General features: G+C 37.7%; 1 protein-coding gene across 1 annotated transcript in view; it reads right to left on the bottom strand.

The window, feature by feature from the left end:
* Smp_015050 (choline kinase) overlaps positions 1 to 20,145 on the bottom strand; it is a gene marked incomplete at its 5' end in the record, with an annotated part of 28,234 nt that continues 8,089 nt past the window's right edge. The window contains 6 exons of the mRNA XM_018799824.1: positions 1 to 169; positions 3,738 to 3,811; positions 7,579 to 7,847; positions 12,432 to 12,515; positions 16,148 to 16,290; positions 17,808 to 17,993. Coding sequence (XP_018651574.1) covers positions 103 to 169; positions 3,738 to 3,811; positions 7,579 to 7,847; positions 12,432 to 12,515; positions 16,148 to 16,290; positions 17,808 to 17,993 — 823 coding nt within the window. The 3' untranslated portion in view covers positions 1 to 102. The remainder of the gene's footprint in view (positions 170 to 3,737; positions 3,812 to 7,578; positions 7,848 to 12,431; positions 12,516 to 16,147; positions 16,291 to 17,807; positions 17,994 to 20,145) is intronic.

Raw genomic sequence — 20,145 nt, 5'->3', positions numbered from 1 at the left:
ACAAAAGTATCAATTATGTTAATGTTAATGTATATCCTTAGTAACAAGTTGAATATTGTTCCAATCATTGAAAATGAAGATTTAAGTAGTATATAACACTATCTATGAATTAAATGTAGTAAGATGATTTTTCATTGAATAATACTGATTAATACGAGAGATACCATATCTATAAATGAATAAACAAAAGAGAGAGAGAGAGAGAGAGAGAGGGGAAGGGAGGCAGTTAGAGACAATAACAATCATTATAAATAATGAAAGTTTTTTTTTCATTGACCATCATCATCATTACAGATTGATATGTTTAATAAATTATAATCAACTTATAAATATGATATAAATATAAGTTAGTTCAATTTACCAATATTATGTACAATAACACAATCAGTCAGTCAATCACAACGTAGAACTTCGTACGTACGTAAGTACATCAGTTCGATTCGCCATACCATATTAACACAGAGATGTAGTTGTCGATTCGAATTCCATAGTGGTAGAAGTAGTAAGAGTATAAGCAGTAATCGGGAAGATTACGGTTTGAAGATGTTATTGAAGGAGTATAATCCAGTGAAATAAATTTCGAAAGAAAAAAAGGCATGAAGAATTCAGAAGATTAGAATCTCAGTCAGTCAGTCAGATACAACGTAAGACCAGGCACACATTTGCATCGGTCCAAGTTGCCATACCTCGTCAGCACAACAAGATGAACACCGAATTCATAGAAGTAGTTGGTTTAGTGGTGGTAATATATAAAGGAAAGATTGTATATAAGGATATAGTATAGGAGGGAAGACAGATATGAAGCAATTTTAATCCCCAGGTTTAAGGGAAGATAAAGAGTGTATGCACCTGCGCCATTGTGATCGCTTCTGAGCCATGTCACCTACAGTCTCCAACCATTGGTTACGTTAATCACGCGGACCTCAACCAAGGAGTCTGCATCTACCAACATGGCTCAGATTAGAAGTTAGTGACTTCAAGCTCTGATGCCACGTTCTGGTTTGGCCGCCCCTAACTCTCTTCCAAGCATCACCAATACTATTCAGCATAGCGCGTCGTGGTAATAGGTATTCAGGCATACGTAACACAAGGCCCAACCATCTCAGTCGTTGAAGATTCATGACTTCATCAACTAATTTACCATAATTCAATGATAACCTGTGTCTAACCTCACTATTACTTACCCGGTGATCCCAGCAGAAGATTAGAATGTAGGAGAACACAAAGAGTGGATGCACCTTCGCCATTGCAAACGATTTTGAGCCATGTCATTCAAGGTCTCTAACCATCGATTGCTATCAACTCACGAATCCCAACCAGGTAGTCTACACCTACCAACATGGCTCAGTCCAATTGTCAGTGACTTCATGGATTTGTGCCATGTTTTAGTCTTGCCGCTCCTAGCTTTCTTCCGACCTCCTCCTACACCATAAAACATCGCACGTCGGGGCAGTTGTTGGTTGGGCATACGTAACACGTATTCCAGCCATCTCAACTAATAAACTTTCATTACTTCATCAATCGATTTGCCATCCTTACCTAGTACCCTTTTCCTAACAACTGCATTACTAACTCGATGGTCCCAGGATTTATGAGCAATGCTTCGAAGACAATATCACAATGAAATTCCATGTAGTGATAATGATAATAAGAAATACTAAGCATTAAGAATGCCGTTTGTGTGAAAATGGAATGAAAAAGTACATGGGATGGAATACTAGAATTCAAAGATCGAGAAGAAGATAAAGAGTGAATCCATTTGAACAGTATCATCGAATGTTTCTAATTATTGATTGTGGTTGTAGTCTGGATCTCAATCAGATAGTTCAAAACTATCGAAATGGTTTAGATCAACATTCAACGATTTCATATACGTACTTCTTATTTATTTCAACACCAGTAAACATCACGTGTCGAGATAACCACCGACTACTTTGACAAGCAATGCTTGTTAGTTTAAGAGTATATTGGAAGGTTGAGGTGGCTCGAACTAGAACGTAGTAGCAGTCCATCAAGTCACTAATTGTTTATGCAGATCCAACGCCTACGTGATGTTCACGAACAGAAAACTTGGGAAAATAAGGCTGATTTAGGACATGTACGTGAATGTTCTGACTAGGTATTCACTCTTCGTCAAGTTTTAGAAAGGTATACTTACCAACACACCACATTATAGTTGCATTTCTTAACTTCAAAGTGACATTCGATATCGATCTTATGTTGAACTGTTATCACAAGAAAAAGAGGCATCAGTCCGCGAAACGACTAACTATTGGTCTGAGGCATGTGGGAGATACAGACTACTTTGTTGGGCTTAGCGTGATAACGGCGATCAGTGTTTGAAGACTTGGGATGACAGCGTTCAGAATCGTAAACAATGGAGCAGATGCATTCAGTTCTTATCTTCTTTTCGATCTTGAATTCCAATGTCCCTTCATACATACCCTTTCATTCTGTCTTAACGAACCAAATTCCTAATGTTTAATCTGTCTTTTTAATTTCGCTACAACATTATTTCGATCTGTTTTCTTATTTTCATTTAGTAGCGCTAATCTCTAGTACGACAGTTTGTAGCAATTTACAATTGTATTGATGATGTTTGTCTATCTATCTACCTATCTGTCTGGACTCATATGTAAACACTATTGGGCAGTTTCAAGCTGATAGAATATCATCTTACACCGGTTACCCCTCGTGAAGCAAAGGTCACCACAACAAGGATGTCAACTTTATCATAGGTTCTCTTTTACGGTTCTTGACAAGTACTGTTCATTTCTTCGATGTCTGCCTCCAATTCCCGACACAATATGTTCTTCGGTCAATCTCTTTTCCTCCACGCTTGATGATTCAAAGTTAGGGTTTGCTTCGTGATGCAGTTTGGTGACTTCCACATTGTGTGTTCTACTCACTTCCAGGATCTTTTCACAATTTCCTCTTCAGTAGCTGGAAGGTGGTTTGTTCTCTGTCACAGCTGGTTGTCGCTGATTGTATCCGGTCAACGGATATGGAGTTTGTTGCATGAACAGCTATTTATAAATACTGTACCTTCTCAATTATTGTTGTAGTAGTTCTCCAAGTTTCAGCTTCCTACAATAGAACTGTCTCGACGTTTGTATTGACGATTCTGACTTTGATGTTGGCTGACAGTTGTTTTGAGTTCCATATGTTCGTCAATTGTAGGAATGCTTCCCTTGTTTTCCAAATCCTTGCCTTCACATCTGGATCAGATCGTCTTTGCTCATCAATGATGCTGCTTAGGTACGTAAAGCTTTCCACCCCTTCCAGAGCTTCTCCATCAATTGTGATTTGGTTGGTGCTCAGTGAGTTGCTTTCTCTCGTAAATGTTAAGGTCTACTGCTGGAGAGGCGCCTTCTACAGTGGCTGCGCTCCTATGAATTTGTTGCTGTATATGCGATAGAAGAACCACATTATCTGCCAAGTTCAAATTATCTTACTATGTCTAAATTTTCTACTGCATTCCATGCTTTCCCTGAGATGTGTAGGTCTTCATAATCCAGTCAACCACCCCGCCTAAAGTCCTTCTAGGGTTACTGATGGTCTCAAGCCCTGATAAAGAAGGAGGGTTGGAATGGAGGGTTAGCAATCCCATCCCGCAAAAAAGAACCTTGCTAAAAAACCGTAACCAGGAAAAGAATATTAATCAATGGGTTAGAATTGATCGAAAAACATTGGAAATGATAAAATATTGATTTATTCATCAATGAATTATTACTTACGATAAATAATCAAATTTCGTCTGTTCTTGAACTGATAATATGACTGCCCAAACACCCCAGAATAAATGAGCCGACTGTGTAAATGACAAAAATAATCAAGAAACAATTAAATGTTAACATATACTGTGATATCTATAAATAAATATATTTTATAAATAACCAAACTGAGCTAGCAAAAAAGGCCCCTGAATGCCCTCGTACGGCCGAGAGTAGGGAGAGTCCGCTCAACCTCTCCAAATGCTCTCACATGGCCACGCGTATACAGCTTCTGCCAGAGAAGTCCTACTCACTGCCTTCTCACGCCTAGTCAAGACGAAACACTCAAACTTTGGTCAGATTCCGACTTCACTTACCTCGGTTCAGACAATTGGTTACCATTACTAGCTCTCATACTTATACTGTGGCTCATACCCAAATACTTGGTGAATGGGCTAATTTAAAAAGTTTTATACACCATAAATATATGTCACATCTATGATAGTATAACATATTTTTCCTATCTTAATCTTCATTGTTCAAAGGATTCGTAAGAAGTTCGCTAACGTAAACCATTTTCTTTACTGCTAACCAAAGGACGGGTTTACTGTGCAGCAGTTCCTTCCGTCCTACTTTATGGCAGTGAAACATGGCCGATAAGAGTAAAGGATATTCGTAGGCTACTAGTTTTCGATCAAAGGTGTATTCAAAGCATTGCTCGTATATCCTGGGACCACCGGGTAAGTAATGCGGTTGTTAGGAAACGTGTACTAGGTAAGGATGGCGAATCGATTGATGAAATAGTGAAACTTCATCAGTTGGGATGGCTGGGACACGTGTTACGTATGCCCAACCACCGACTGCCCCCATGTGCAATGTTTTATGGCGTAAGAATAGGTTGGAAAAAAGCTATGGGTGGCCAGACTAAAACATGGTACAAATCCATGAAGTCATTGACAATTGGACTGAGCCATGTTGGTAGGTGTAGACTACCTGGTTGGGATTCGCGAGATGATAGCAATCGATAGTTAGAGACCTTGAATGCAATGGCTCAACATTGTTTGCAATAGCGAAGGTGCATCCACTCTTTGTGTTCTACCAAATTCTAATCTTCTGAATTCTTCATGTACCTTTATTTTTTTCTCTTTTCAAATTTATTTCACTAGATTATACTCCTTGAATAACATCTTCAAGCCCTAATCTTTCCGATTACTGCTTATACTCTTACTACTTCTACCACTATGGGGTTTGAATCGGTAGCTGCATCTCTGTGCTAATGTTGTGGTATGGCAACTGGAACTGATGTACTTACATACGTAGGAAGTTCTACGTTGTAACTGACTGACTAACTTTTCGTCAAACTCACAAATTTAAACGAACAAAAGAGGCAGTTGGATACAGAAAGAAATTGGTTATATAACACAAAAACCTTAAAAAAAAGTAAAACACCACTCTCTATCCAGACGTTGTTAGCAGATTAACATGAATCCATTACATTATTATTTCCGACAGTATCTCTCACTAACAACTTACAATAAGTTATGATTAAGATGATAAAGAAGAATATTTGTAACTCCGGATGACGATTTTGAAGGTGGTAAGTTTTCTGAAGTAGACGATTTATTCGTGAAGTTTTCAATGTCAAGAACATTATCAGCACACATTTCATTAAGAAGTAAGTTATTCGTATTTCGACACAATGAACTGGTTGCTTGTTTTCTGTCAACCTAGAAGTTGGTTGTCTATACGTATGTTGGTCGTTGTTTGCATGTTTTTTTGTTTTAATGTTGATAACTTCTCAATACAATATGTGCTGATAACGTTCTTGAAAAGAAAAAACACTGGAAAGTTTCACGATTAAGTCGTTCAGCTCAGAGAAAACGCTAACCAAAAAAATCAGTTAAACTTCGCCTGTAACACTTCTAGAGTTACGACTGGTTTTAAGCCCAGGTAAATGAAAAGGTTCGGTAATTAAAACAAAACATTAATCAGTTCAGAGAATAAAATAACTTCGAGTTATAAGTGGTGATAAACTAATCCCAGAAAAGTTTTGTTTAACCCATTTACTATTGTCATATCTTCTTTTAAAGTTATTGAGATCTATGAAGCATGAGACTTGTATCCTAAATTTTATACAATAAATGCATTATTTTGATGATTATTTCGGTTCATAACTAGTCATACATTTAATCGTTTAGGTTCTTTGATAAGCCTTTATAGACACAGTACACAGGTCTCCGCTACAGTCATCTTCCATTTTTTGGGGAACCAATCATCGTCCGCGGTGTAGAATATTCACTGACCAACAAACTAACTCACGCAATTCGGTCTCAAAGTTATGTTAAGCAGACTGTTGTGTGAAGGACGTTGATGGTTTTAGAGGCAAATTCCCTTGCATATCTAACGTTAGGATCAGTGGGCATATCAAGATCATCACACAAAATTCAAAAACTGATATCATGTAGAAGGAATAGCGGAAACCAGAGAACTAAGTAACTAACCCGATAATATTTGTGAGTGGCAATCAGTAAGCATCTACAATCCCAACAGGGATTTAACTTGGGATCGACGTGTCTTACATCAGGTGTCACTCATCTTCAAAATATTGAGTTGAAATTCAAAGGTCTACAAGATCTCACTCTCAAGTTAACTGACTCCTCATACTATGACTTCCCAATTAGATTTTTAGAAATCCATTTCAAGGCTATTCATTAAATAGCATAAAAGTATTACTTAGACAGATCAAGAAGAGCTCGAATAGCGTCAGTAATACTTCTTGAAATGAGTGAAAAGAAAACTAAGTTCAAAATAGTCATGCCGACCATGGAGCGTGATTGCAGAGCCTGTTTGAACATATGGGCTACCTGTTCCTGTGATCTAGATATTTCAAAAAGTTATCTAACTTTGTTTGTTTTAATACATCATTATGGCTATTAATCGCATAACCCATTCAGGCGCGTTTCTGAAAGGTGTGCAAATTTTCATTTTACAAGTTACAAAGATCCAATTAAAGATATCGTGGTTGTCGGCAATATGCAGTGAAAAGAATGTACATTATTTAGATGTCGATTGACTGGACTGCTAACTTCTAACTGACGATCACTCAATATTTATCATCAGGATCGACCAAGAAGTAAGAAACGGGAACTTGTTGAAATACATTGTACCGACCATGGAGCGTGATTGCAGAGCCTAAAAGAATATCTACTTGAGGTTGATTGAATAGTCTTTTTGTCATTATTTTCAATATAAAAGCTCCATGTTTTTCTGACCTTACCGCCAGTGAACTACTTTGAAACTGACATTCTTTGATCTTCTTTTCAGTATAGAAAAACAGCCTACCCAGAGATATTAATTATTTATAGAAAATACTTTGTTAAGACCATACTTTCAACCCTCAAATTTGTTGCTCTTAATCCTACTGAATACTTTCTAATCGATTTCGTTAGCAGGATAAACGACTGAGATGGTGGAGAAGATTTTTCGCTCAGTTGGGTAATTTTGATGGAGTTTTGTTCTCTCAGCTGGATGATTTGGTCGTGGAGCTTTCATCGTCTTTCTGAACGACATTATCAGCACAAATTTCGAGTAGAAGTGAAGTGTTTGAATTTCTCCACATATGGTTCACAGCTTGTCCTGTACACCTAGATGTAAACAATGACAGATTTAAGGTCAATAAGAACCAATCAACATCGACGTGCACAGGACAAGTTATAAATCACATGTGGAGAAATTCAAACACTTCACTTCTATTCGAAGTCGTTCAGAAGGACGATGAAAGCTCCACGACTAAACCATTCAGCTCAGAGAACAAAACTCCATCAACATAAACAACGATTACTAGATTATAATTATCAATACTTACCAAAGCAAAATGATTCACTTCAATCAACCATTTCTCAAGTAAACTTTCATTTTCCCAATTATTATTATTATTATCATTACAATCTTGATGAATACAGTTGGAATGTGGAGTGATCGTTGTTACTGGAGTCGTGGAATATCCATTCTGAATCATTTCTGTTTGTTGATTAAATTTTTTTTCATAATAATTTTTTGCTTTTAAATATTTACTTATCCACATAAGTTGATATTCTTTTGTTGGATAGTTATCAAAATTGACAACATTTATACCTAATGATCAAAGAAAAGGAGATTATCAGGAGGGGGGGTTTTGTAGAGTCAATTGAAGTTAGACCACCATGGAAAACCTGGAAGTACTGGAAGGACATTTCGTCCTGGTGGGCGGTTACTCAACTTCGTGGATTGGTTGAAGTGAGACATTAACACCGTTGGATGCCAGCTTAGTTTTCTAGAGGGCTAAACTTTCGCCTGCGATACTGAAGGTCCTGGGTTCGATATCTCGTGAGGTTGGATCGTGGATGCGCACTGCTTAGGAGTCCCACAATAGGACGAAACGGCCGTCCAGTGCTTCCAGGTTTTTCATGGCGGTCTACTTTCAATTGACTCATGATTTTAACTATAAAAAGAAATTAGTTTAGTTATGAACAGAATTATACAAATGATTAATATCCCATATACCATTCAATATCAATTTGATCTTGATAGAACTTGTTTTCATATGGCTAATACTGCTAGTAAGTGATAAAGATTGTAATTAATTTGAGGGTGATATCGAATGTTATGATGGATAATGAAATCAGTTGTCACTTCCAGGTTGCTCAAACTCTGAGAGAATACTTTACTTCTTGGAGGATATGGGTAGGAAACTGGGTTAAAGAGTGATCTTGATGACATGGGTACGTGACCACAATGTTCAAGTGACAACTTCTTGAGGCCAGTCACACACTATCTTCATGAGGGTAGCTTTAGATGTACCTGTATTTAAAGCCTTACCGACCTCAAATGCTCTGGTACGGTCGAGGGTGGGGATAGTCAGCTTTCCCTCTACAAATGCTCTCACATGACCACACGAATACAGTCCCTGATAAGGAAGTCCTACTGTTATGTCCCGATAACAATAGTGAATGGTAACTTTGGGATCCATTTATGGACCAATATTATGCATATATTTTTTATCGTATAATCGCTAAATAACTAAACTATTCATATTCATGTCCCCCTTCTTATAAGCTTTATTTTGACCTATAGACTGTTATTATACTGCCTCCCACATTTCCAGCCACATTTGGCTAAATCTTGTACAAGTGTTATTTCCTATTTTATTGGTACGATGTGGTCAGCCTGTTTGATGTATAAACTCAGCATGTTTGAAATATAATGATTCATATCGCAGAGGATGTTCTGGACTTAACTGGTTGGGCTAGGCAGAAGCGGGACCGACACGTACTCTAGACTGCTCGTACCGTTTTCGTGTGTCACTGTTCCAATCAATAATTCACTGCTCTCTGATTGGCGGTTTTATCACATCATACGTTAACAGGGCATCCACTCGGCCACAAGTTATAACACCTACTCATCGCCTTCTCGCACCACGGGAGTTGTTTACGAAATTGAGAGGAAGAAAAGCGAATGTCCGGCGCTTTAACCCTGTTGGTGGATATGGAGAATTCATTAAGGGGAGTTGGATAACTCTAATTCCAAACCATTGGTGCACATGGGCTCCAGGATCCTGATGAAACAAATGGAGTATGAACCAATGATTGGTCACCAGCTACCATGGGACAGCGTCTTCTAACGTTGCTCCACTGCCTTATGGATTAGACCTTTAGGTCAAAGGCTCCAGGTGTGGTCCCCTAAGAAAACCACCTGCATCGGTCTGGGCATCCGGGGAGTATCACAGCCCATACACAAATCAAGTGACTTGTGTGGCGCATGTGTATTCGGTGCCTCTTTGTACCAACCAGGATCATGAATCAATCGAAGTTAGACATTAACACCGTTGGATGCCAGCTCAGTTGTCTAGAGGCTTAACTTTCGTCCGCAACACTGATGGTCCTGGGTTCGAGTCTCACATGCAGGATCGTGGCTGAGCACTGTTGAGGAGTCCTATACTAGGATGAAACGATCGTCCAGTGCTTCCAAGTTTTCAGTGGTGGTCTAGCTTAGATTGACTTATGAAGTCAACTATTGAAAACTAAGGAATAGTAAAACGTATGATAGAAATTAATCCAAATGATTAAATAATTTTATGCAATAGAACTATGAATAATAACCATCCATCAAAATAGTCTGATAAGTTCCCTTAATGATAATGTAAATTGTTTATTATTTAAACCAATAATTAAAATTATCAGTTGTATGTTGTCTATTTAATTTCGTAACTTAATTATTTACATATTAAGTATGAATATAATGATGATTACATAATCTAGAATGTGGTATACTGTGGTGAACCAATGATTTCCTTTGTACTTGACGACTGTCTGGATTTCGAATTCCATATACAATACAGTCGTTCATGCTTAGTCAGTTCTTCTTAGTCTAAATTGCGTTATTACTGGAATTCCTAGTTCATATAATAATTCAACGACTTCTAATCATTATATATACTTAACTAGAGATATAACTGATAGAGTGAATATCGGATGAATCTTAAATTTTAGAGGAAAGAAAAAACCCGTAGACTATGGATAGTGGCTAGCAGTGGAACCCAGGACGCGCGTTTCGTCCTATTTGGGACTCATGAATTTAGGCTATATTGAGGCAATACGCACAGTATGCATAAATGCCAATTGGAGACTAACCAGTTGCAGTCCTAAACATCAATGGAAAGATTCAAACAAACAATACTAAGTGAATTTAAACTTCACCCGTAGACTATGTTTACACGCCTTCAAAATGCTTTGACTGAGGTAGAATATGTATACAATATATTATGTAAGATGACTTTAAGACAACAACTAGTAAGAATCCATACTTGACAGAGATTTCATGCTACTTGAAGTAATATTGTAAATAAGTACAACAATGGAGAAACAAATAGAAACAGGAGATAGAATGTATGAAATAATACGGAACTTAGTAGCATTGAAGGTTTGTGGAGACTATTGAATGTTATTGACATCACGAATCTACTTAAGTTAGATATCCATTGAAAACCAGGAAGCACTGGATAGCTGTTCCATCCTAGTATGAGATTCCTCAGAAGCTCACATCCATGACCCCATAAAGGATCGAACCTATGACCTCTGGTCTCATGGCTAAAGCCTGACCTCTGAACCAACAAGCCGAAATCCATTGATGTACAAGTGGTCTATGATAAGTCTTGCTATTTGAACGCTATACTCGGTTCCTAAGCTATTCTCGTAGCCTCCAAGCTAAATCTACACAGCAACTTGAACATGAGAGAAAATGCGCGAAATATACGAGAAGCACTTTACTCTAAAGGTTCATTTTTGTACAGAAAATATAGGGTTTCTATAGTATTTAAGAAGTCCTTGGGATTTCCGAAAATTCTGGAATGCTACTAAACATAGTAGCAGTGTAGTAATCAGCCAATCAGAAACCCTACATGTGAATTTTCACTTTCGTGATGTTTCTGGCAAAACTCCTAGTGAACACTGATTGGATAAATTGCTTCTTAGTGTTTCCTAAGCCTTTCTCGTCTTTTGCGAGAAGTCTTCTGGATCACCCCAACAGTCTAGAAGTTAGACGTTCCCTTGCGAATCCGGTCCTGGATTCAATCCCTAGTTTAACGGTCATGCATACGCGCGCCTGAGAAGTTAGACACTAGGACGAAATGGCTTTCCAGTGATTTCAGGTTTCAATGGTCGTCTAACTTAGATCTATTTGTAGCCTTAACAAAATTCAACAATTTCCACAACCCCAATATTGATGTCTGTTTATATTTCACTCCAAATTCATGCCTAGTCAATTCATCAATGCATTGGATGATTGCCGACATATTAATGCTACTACAATTGCTGTTTCCACTGAGTTCATGATGTTTCTGGTCATCGCTAAGGTGTATAAAGGCGATTAACTAGTTAAAATCCAATAATAAGAACATTACACAGTTACTCTGATCAATTTTTACCATACTTTGTTAACACCACCACCAATTATGTATTGCCCAACTTTCAATCCACTTAGTTTAAAGGGTTTTGTGGAAACTAATTTAATTGGTAGGTTCTATTCGTTACTGACTGATCTCAGTTGGAGTATTAGTGAAAGCTAGAGAGTAATGAACAGTGGTTTTGTCCAATTATAGGACTCCTCAACATTCCTCTCTATGATTTATATAATCTTCGATAGAAGTACTGAAGTGTTTGTATACTCTCAGTAATAAATGATGCTAAGATGATTTACCAATAGACAATATCAATATTTACGTCTCCATTAAATAAGAAACGTACATATATGCGCAGATATGTTAGGTGGTTGGAGGTAATCAAAAGAAAACGCTGCTTAAACCTGGCTTCTTGGGAGCTGATAATCATCAAAAAGGAGTACCTGAAACCTTGAAGGGACTAATGTTCACTGGTAGATTCGACATAGCAGTGACTAATCAACATAAATATCTCAATTCTACAAAACAGGTCAATCACCTCCCAAAAAGCTCAATGGTAATATCCCAACCTGTAAAAATGAATGACGCGAGTTCGAAACTATCAGAGAAAACCAGTTCCCATGAGATCGTAGACACTCATTGTTGACAAGTACCAACTAACATGAAATGAAGGTTTAGTGTTTCCTAATAAATACCTCTAACCATCTTACATCTCATCAACATTGTGATCACGATAATGTATAATTTAAGTTGTTAGTCACATAGATTATCGATTATCAACTTACCAGCAAATTCACAAAAATGATTTCCAATATCAAATGCTGCATGATTAAATCCACAATATTCAAAATCAATAAAATGGACTGTTTCTTTATGGTGAAAAATACAAAAAAAAGGTAAACAGAGAGAGGGAGGGAGATAAAAATAGAAATGTTAAACAACCTTCTATTTATAACATCTTAACGTAAGAAAAAAACATTGTCGCTATGAAAAAGCAAGAATAGATGAAATTTTATTGAAATATGTATTTGCCTGCTTATATGCTTTTGTGAAGTATGCTACTACATGGCTACATAATATTTACTCATTCCACACTCATATCTGAACACTACGCTGCATGGTTATTGTTATATCTAGAGTCTTGAATTCTTGCTATGCCGCATACTACTAGACTACTTGAACGATCAAACCCGCAACGTCGCAAGAAAGAAGACAGAAAACTAGTAAGTAGGAATTTTATTCCCAAAGCAGTGTCAATTATGGTATAAAACTGTTAGGTAATTATAGTTTTTTGGCTGAAAGTAAATCATCATTTCGGACAGCGAATAGGTACATAGGGGGGTCCTTCTTATTCATCCAAAAGGGAAGCTACACGTCGACATTCTAGAATGTTCCCCTAGTGGTGATTGGATGGAATGTTTTCGGCTCTTACGGGGCTTCTTGAGTTTGCCAATGAGCCATCCTTACAGTTACTTAAGAATAAATGGAAATTAGTCATCAGATTAAGATTGAAAGAAGATAGAGAGAATGTATGCAACTACGCCACTGTTGCTAAAAGTTTCAACACATTGATACATGTTATTGTGCAGGCCATAGTGTGAAAGTCTGAAAATACCGACATGTTTCAGATAACCAATCAATAAGTTTATAGTGTGATAAAATGTCTATACCATCCCGGCCCTAGCTTGTTACCAACCTAATCATATATCAGCTAGCGCTTTATGTCGAGGTAGAAGAGGTCAGAGAAATGAAAGATGACAAATGAGATTTCCGAACTTGGATTCAACAAATTTACAGAATATCCTGGTGGTTTTTTTAACTAAAACATGAACAGTTTTTAGATTCATTGGTTTCGAATGATCTTTACGTAACACTGTTTGTCAATAATCTACCGCTATATTACCTGAGAATGCATTGTTTGGTTGTATCCGAACAATTCATTACATTCCGTGGTAATACCATGTAAGTTTTGTTGAACTTCAATGGTGTTTTCGGGTGCAGCAACAATAATCTAACCAATGCCACAATATTGAAACACCAGTTTCAGTGACCTAAGTGTTACGAATCCTATCCAAGCAGCTTTATCATCAGGCACTATTTCCCTAGGCCAGTTTACCATATAGATCAATGGTATGAAAGAGAACTATCTAGGACTGACATCTATCACTTTACCACAACTCACCGATAGGGCTCCAGGAGATGACTTAAGATGTTATCATATATGGCAAAGAATAGAAATCAGTAACGATTGTGTCTTAATTTTCTGAAAAATTCTCCTTAAAACTGACGTGAATGTTGGGTGGTGGTTGGAAGCAGTCAATAGGAAACTCTGGACCGAGGTTTCATTCTATTTGGCACTCGTCATCAAGGAGTACCTGTGGCGTGTACCCAGCAATTACTTACTTACGCCTGTTACCCTTCGTGGAGGAGCATAGGCCGCCTACCAGTAATCTCCACCCAACCCATCAATTAGTCAATTGCAAATACATCGCAGTCCTACAAGAAGTCGGTTGCAGCCCAGATGGCTCAGTAGTAACGTTTCTGACTCTGAGGCTGGGTGACACGGAATCGAATGCGTCTGGGGGCACCAGTTCTGTCAAGATTATAAGCACACCTTGCTAACGAGTACCAAATAGCGCGAAACCTAGGTCCAGGGCTTCCTCTCGACTATCTCTAACCAGCACCTTACATCTCAATATAGTGACCATGATGTCGAGTTACCTAAACTAATAACCACATTGCAACTTGGTCGATGGAATTCGATCTGTGCTAAGAAGGGACTTGACACAAATGACATCGGTCACGACTCAGCGACTAATCAATTGTAAATGACGTGGATTTTGTAGCCATCTTGTTATCAAATTATTCATCCCATTATTGACTGTACTTTACTTCCCTTTTTATTTCTACTAAGGCAATCATAAGATTGCTCAGATTTTGTTACCAATGCTCATTCTACTTCGAATATTAATTTTTCTTATAATTCATCTCTATGTGTTAATAGTCAAGTGTTTTACGCTAGTTGCCGTTATAGGGTTACGCAATAGAAGTGGTCGCATTAGTGTAGATCAACCGTTTCTAATTACCCAAGTATTGTAAGCACGCGAAAAAAATCTAAGATTCAAAACTAAACAATTTCTTCACGAGAGTGGGGAGAGTCAGCTCTCCCTCTCCAAATGCTCTCACATGGCCACGCGTATATAGCGTTTGCCTGGGAAGTCTTAATCAATACGTTCCCGTGGCATTATTGTTGTTTACGAAATCGAGAGGAAAAAAGCGAATGTCCTGTCCTTTAACCGGGCTGGTGGACACGGAAAATACACCTAGGGCAGTTGGAAAACCCTGATTCCAAACCAATGGTGTACATGGGCTAACTCCAGGATCCTGAGGGAACAAATGGCGTATAAATCAATCGTTGATCACCGGCTACCATGGGACAGCATTTCCTCACGATGCTCCACTGCCTTGTGGATCAAACCTTTAGGTTGGGTGTGGCTCCCTAAGAAAACCACCTGTTTCGGTTTGGGCATCCGGGCAGTATCACAGCCCTTACACAAATCAAATGAGATTTGTGTAGCGCATATGTATCTGGTGGCCCTTTGTACCAATATTTATGTGTTTAAATAAATAAATAAATAAAGATTCAGGTATACATTGAGCTGATTAGTTTTAAATAGGTTGAGACATCAGTCCTGTATTTCTTTATTTTACAGAGCTAAAACATGGAGAACTACAGACAGCATCAGAGAAGTACAGGTATTTATAAACAGTTGTCTAAGCAACATACTCCAGATCCGTTGACCGGATATCATCAGAAACAATCTACTGTGACAGAGAACAAACCACCTTCCAGCTATTGAAGAGGAAATTGTGAAAAGATTCTGGAAGTGAGCAGAACATCCATTGTGGAAATCACCAAACTGCATCACGAAGCAAGCCCTAACTTTGAATCATCAATAATGGAGTAAGAAAAACAGACCAAAGAACACATTGTGTCGGGAATTGAAGGCAGACATCGAAGAAATGAACAGTACTTATCAAGAATTGTAAAGGAGAGCCCGTGACAGAGTTGACATCCTTGTTGGTGGCCTATGCTTCACAAGGGGTAACAGGCATAAGCAAGTAAGGTATCTGTTACGAACGTATCACATACTAACAAAAACTAATCCATTCAATATTTTACTTTTTATAATGAAAAAAATGTTTCATTTTGAACAAATCTGTAGTTCAGAAGGGGTTTTGTGGAGGATTTAGTATTTTCATAGTTGAAATCACGAGCCAATTGAAGCTAGACCACCATGGAGAACCTGGAAGCACTGGACGTCCGTTTCGTCCTATTATGGGACTCCTCACCAGTGCGTATCCACGATCCCGCACTCGCGAGATCTGTAGTTATTCGGTAAAGTTCGATAATCATAATACAACAACACGTCCTGTTACATAACGGGTTTTACTATTAATACTACTAACATGCAGAAAAAAAGGAGTACTTTAAACTTACTTTCATCCTGAGGCATAACAATATTTCCAGCTAATAAGTCATTATGACATAGGACAACTGGGGAAATTGGATTTTTAAGTAATTTCTCTAAATATGCCACTTCATTCAAGAGGACTGCTTTTGAAGGGAATTCATTTTTAAGTCTAAAACAAGAAAACAATCTGTATTAAGGTTCAATCATATGGTTTCTATGCTGACGACATCTTAATGATGAAAGCATTCCGTATACTGTAGGTCCCAAACATGCTCGACCTTCTCGTTGGATAGCCGGGTTAGTACTAATTATCAACATACAAACAATGTGTGGTTCAACCCAGAGTAGATTAGTCTGGTTCTTGGTAAATAAGTTACATTCTGATATATAATGGAAGGAATAGTCTGGAAGTATGACGTTCGAGACTATCATATGAATGATTATTATTTAGATTTTAATTTTATCATTAATAACTCCGCCTGGAGCCTCTCTGGGTTAATAGACGGTTGGTTTTTATATTTTTCTATTTCTAAGCTGCCGTTCAACCCATAAATCATTGTCGTATGTCTTATTGTTCCAGATCTATTATGAATTAGTTATTCCATCATTACTCTAGTTAGCACCACAAATGACTAAGCGATGTACTCATTACAATTTATGAATTGTGTTGTTGTTTGGTCAGATATTTTCAGTATATTATTGAATCATGAAAATTAATGCACCTTCTATCTCCAACTTCTAGAATGACAATAGGTTAGAAGGAGCTTGAAGACCAATAAGCCTTAAGGTTCTGGCTGTTGTTAATTGATCGATGTGTCAGTTGTTACATAAAACGTCACTGATCCTACTATCAATATAAACAGACTAATCAATAGTTGAACCAGATAATACAACTGCTGCCATAATAACGGCCAAACCACATGGGATCTAATACAATCCAGATCTCTATTCCTTCGTTCTTTGTTGCATCATATTCATTCATCTGTTTACGTAATTGTTATGTATTACGATTTTATTCATTTCTCATGTACAGTTTCCATGATACACTGAACTCACTATGGAAGTGAAAGGAATGACATAAATAGGAATGCTTAATTCCCAAGTCAAATCAAAATGTACAGAAATTGTAGATATAACAGTGTATACGATTTTCCTTCTGATTCAGACAAGAGCATGTAGTTTTAGACTTTGAGAATGTCCCTGATTGACTCACTACAATAAAGTATATCGTTTATAATATCTACCGGCCGGTCATCCAATGATGTTAATAACTAACTTCGATCAATTCATATGCTCGCTAGTGAATAGCTTCAAGGTGTAACTCCTGGGGTTCTAGTGAAAATCCATGACCAATGAAGTTGTCCACCACAGGCAATCGATAAAGATTGCAAAATTAAACTGATTGATTGAAGCTAGACACTAACACTGACGGAAGACGACTCAGAGGTCTAGAGGTTAAGAGTTCGCTCCCAGGATCGAAGGTGCTCGGTCCGATTCCTAGATGTGGATCGAGAACAAACACTGCTAAGGAATCCCATACCAGGACATAAAAGCTGTCTAGTGCTTTCAGATTTTCATTGGTGTTCTACAATCTCCGCAATCCCCCCTGTAAAATTCATATAAAACTTAATCCATAATAATAATAATAACAACAGAAAGACATTTGAAATGATAAAAATGTCATACCTTTCAAATTTTAGTTTGTCGTTATTATAACCAGTTGGTAATTTTTCAATCCATTTTCGTATTGTTGGAAATAGTACAGGTTTTGTATAAAGTTTTGATGAATCGTTGACTTCACTAGGGAATAAACGTAGCATAGTTTCACGAGTTGGTAAACTATGCAATCTAGCCACTTGTTCAATTATTAATCTTGATTTAATAAAGGGAAAGAAATAAGTAAAGTTAAGAAACCAAGAAGCGGAAATTGGTGAACGGTTGCTTAACTTCCTAGATTGGTTGGAGCTAGACATAAACACCATCGGATGCCGGCCCAGTGGTCTATGGGTTAAGTGCTCTGGCGCGAGACTGCTAGGCCCTGGGTTCGAATCTCGCGAGGCGCATTGCTGAGGAGTCCTATACTGGGACGAAACGGCCGTCCAGTGCTTCCAGGTTTTCTTTGGTGGTCTAGCTTCAATTGACTCACGCTTTCAATTATGAAAAATACTAAATCTCCACAAAAAACCCCTTCTGATAAAAGTTGTATAGATAAATTAATATTAGAACATTTTATGATAAAATAAAACCAATGCATTAAAACCAAAGTGTATGATAAGTCTTATAGCTGATCGCTCGATTTTATTTCCATGCCCGCTTCTAGTAACCCAAGTTTAAATCTACATGGTAACTTGAACACAAAAGAAAAAGCGTGAATTGCGTATGAAACGAGGGCCTTGGGCTACTGGAATCATGCTAAATATAGTTGAAGCATGGCTAAATATCTGATCGGATGTTTTTGAAAAGCTTCAGTTCAGCGCTGAATGGATATGATGTTTTTTCAGCTTTTTCTGGACCCTTATGGATGCGTTTCCGAGGAATATTTTGGACCTCCCAAAGTCTGTCGAATACGTCCAATGATAACAAAACCAAGTAAAGGCGAAGTAAAAAAAGCTTTAAAGCTTTCATTAATTACATCGCAATCATGAACAGATCTAAGTTAGACTATCATCGAAAGCCTGGAAGCACTGGACGGTCGTTTTGTCCTAGTGTGGAATTCTTCAGTGTTGCTCACTCATCAATGATCCCGCATATGGGACTCGAACAAAGTAATTTCGATGTCGCGTGCAAACACGCGACCTCTAAGCCACTGAGTTGGTATCCAACGGCGTCAATGTTTAGACTCAACTAATCCACAACATTGAGCGACCATCTTCGATTGTCTTCATTAATTAGCAGCTGTTATACACTCATACGTTTCAAAACTTCCTTGACTAAAGTATCTTAAACCTTTATTGATAATTATATTATTTAATAATAGAATTTATGAGTCTATTAAAACTAGACCACCATGAAAAACCTGGAAGCACTGGACGGCTGTTTCTTCCTAGTGTGGGACTCCTCAGTAGTGTGCATCCACTACCCTAACCGCAGCCGGGGTTAACTACACAATTTCACTTAACGTATAAACGAGATTCAAGTTACTAAAACCGCATAATAGTCATTAAAACATTAACAAACTCAATCCCCGTACGCTACTATAAGTTTAAACAATGTATTTGCCTTAAACTTTGCCAGTCTCTTGAATCATTAGTTTAAATATAAAACTGTATAGAACCATATGAGAATCCGGTTTGGCTCTCAAAAGGAGAATGTAAAAATAATTACTAGTTCCATACAGGAGAATTTATTAAACTGTGGACACATCGCTCCAAAAGACTCTTCTTTTAAAGTAATCTACAGAGTCAAAAGAACCGGATCGAAGGGGGGTCGAATCAGTATTTTATGCACCGCTAAGGCATTGGTAATCCACGAACTCAAGCCTTGGCCCTAATTCCCTTGACTGGGTATGTTTCTGCTTGTTGATGTTTTTTTTTCTGCACTTTTATTTGATTATTATCGACTTTTTGTTTTGTATTCTTAACTCTAATCAGTTTGTCGCTTTTCTTCATATCTGTCAATTGGACTATTATCTGACCCATAAATTATTGTCTTCCTTACCCCTTGATTAGTACATAACCTCATTTGTTATATATTGTCGAATCAATTTATCAGAAGGGGTTTTGTGGAGATTTCAGTATTTTCATAGTTGAAATCATGGGTCAATTGAAGCTAGACCACCATGGAAAACCTGGGAGCACTGGACGGCTGTTTCGTCCTATTCTGGGACTCTTCTGTTGTAGAGATATCAACTCACTGAACACAATTGGTGAACGGTTGCTCAAACATCAAGGATTGGTTGAAGTTAGACATTAACACCAATGGATGCCGGCTAGCTCAGTGGTCTATCAGTTAAGTGCTCTGACGCAAGACTGGTAGGTCCTTGGTAACGTAATCGTGAATGTGCATTGATGAAGAGTCCCACAAT

This window comes from Schistosoma mansoni, chromosome 3 (genome assembly GCF_000237925.1).
Source record: "Schistosoma mansoni strain Puerto Rico chromosome 3, complete genome".
Taxonomy (NCBI): Eukaryota; Metazoa; Platyhelminthes; class Trematoda; order Strigeidida; family Schistosomatidae; genus Schistosoma; species Schistosoma mansoni.
The sequence above is the reverse complement of the archived record's forward strand: the minus strand, read 5'-3'. Positions and strand labels throughout refer to the sequence as shown.